The sequence below is a fragment of the Fulmarus glacialis genome, unplaced genomic scaffold, assembly GCF_000690835.1.
Source record: "Fulmarus glacialis isolate BGI_N327 unplaced genomic scaffold, ASM69083v1 scaffold19712, whole genome shotgun sequence".
In the NCBI taxonomy this organism is placed as follows: Eukaryota; Metazoa; Chordata; class Aves; order Procellariiformes; family Procellariidae; genus Fulmarus; species Fulmarus glacialis.
The window spans coordinates 4,122-5,700 of NW_009196131.1; the positions used below are offsets into that span (position 1 = coordinate 4,122).

At 58.5% G+C, this 1,579-nt stretch overlaps 1 protein-coding gene across 1 annotated transcript in view; it reads right to left on the reverse strand.

Annotated features, from left to right (window-relative positions):
* Positions 1-1,579, reverse strand: part of TUFT1 (tuftelin 1) — a gene marked incomplete at its 5' end in the record, with an annotated part of 6,556 nt that overhangs the window by 2,520 nt on the left and 2,457 nt on the right. The window contains 2 exons of the mRNA XM_009572115.1: positions 275-369; positions 1,126-1,254. Coding sequence (XP_009570410.1) covers positions 275-369; positions 1,126-1,254 — 224 coding nt within the window. The remainder of the gene's footprint in view (positions 1-274; positions 370-1,125; positions 1,255-1,579) is intronic.

Consider the following 1,579-nt stretch of genomic DNA (forward strand, 5'->3'; position numbering starts at 1 on the left):
AGCAGGGCAGGCCCCAAGCTCCCAGCCCGCAGCGGGGCCGCTAGAGGTCTCTGGGCAGCCCAGCTCCGGAGCTCCGGATCTCTCGGAGCAGAGCAAAACTGCGGGAGGTATTTGGAGATTAGTCAGCTCTTGGGAGTAGGGTGCTGTTTTGCAAGCCACAGAGCAAACACGCCCTTCGCAGGAATGTGCAGTCATGCCCCAGCGAGCTGACACCCCGACCCAGCGGCGTGGGCTTGCTCTGGAGTTGGCAGCCGAGCCGGAGGCCAAGCCTCACCGGTCTTGTTCGGCGAGCTTGTCACCTTCCACGCTTCTCAGCCTCGCCAGCTCTGCTTCGCCTTCTTTCATCTTCAGCAGCAAACTCCTGTGCTCCTGCGGCAGAGCAAGAGGCCGAGTTACACGCACAGAAACAAGTCGCAACACATGTTCCTTGGCCTCCGCTGCACAGCAGCGAACTACAAACACCCAGGGAGCCAGGCAGGCTCAGCTCAGCCTCCCCGCTCAATCTGCGGGTTGTTTTCACGAGCATTAAATTTACATGCGAGAGAGAGACAGACAAGAGCAGCCGCAGAGATGACCGACAGCAGACGTCCCACTCCTTTACCCCTAGGTTACAGGCAAGGCACCAACCCATCTCCTTCCCTGCTGTCGGGCCAGGGAAGGCAGTCCCAGATCACTTCATGCTCATACTGCACTGTTAGATTTATGACTTTAATGTTATTATGAGCAGACCACAGCTGGAAAAAAAAAAAGTCAAGGCTGGAGGTTGTGTTAATGCCCCCACGAGAGGAAGAACCGGGCGGCTGTCTAGACGGTGCACTCGTTTCCAGGATACCTGGAAGAGTTCGCACAGACCGACCAGATCTTCTAGACGTATAAATCAGCAACAGTCGATTTTCAGCCGTTCCCAGCAGCTGGCTTTGCCCGATGCTCTTGGGTTAAACCTGGTTGGGAAGTCAAACCCTCTGTAAGGTGGGTACCCTGCAGCCGGTCCAAGACCTGCTGGGGGGGGTCTGCGCTGGGCACTGCCAAACTCATCACCACCGGGCTTTCCCATTCCCCCCAGCAGAGCGGGACCAGGCAGCTCCACTAAACCCACCAGCCCCACCACGGCTTCAGGGCCGGTACCTTCTCCATCCCTGCCAGGAGTCTCTGCAGCTCATCCACCTCCACCTCCTTCTCCACCACGCTCTTCTCCGCTCTCCGCAGGGCAGAGCTCGTCTGCTCTGCTTCCTCCTGGTACTGCGAGACCGTCCTCTGCAAACGAGACGGAGATGCCTTTACCCCCGACCCTCGCGCACCCGGACACCCGAGCCGCTGGAGCCCTTCTCCCCAGCAACGTTTTGAAGCCGCACCGGTGCTCGAAGCCTTGGCAGGCAGATGTTGCTGAAGGCAGCCGGGCGTCTCAGCAAACAGCCCGACATGCTTCAGAGAGAAGAGGTTCTTCAGAAAGCTCCCCGGCTTCAAAGCACTTCAAAGGAGCGAGCGCTTCAATGCTGTAGCAACAAAGGCTCCTCAAACGCAAGAGACATGTTCGTTCTCAGCCACACGCGCTCTGGGGCTGTTTGCAGGCTCCTCTCAG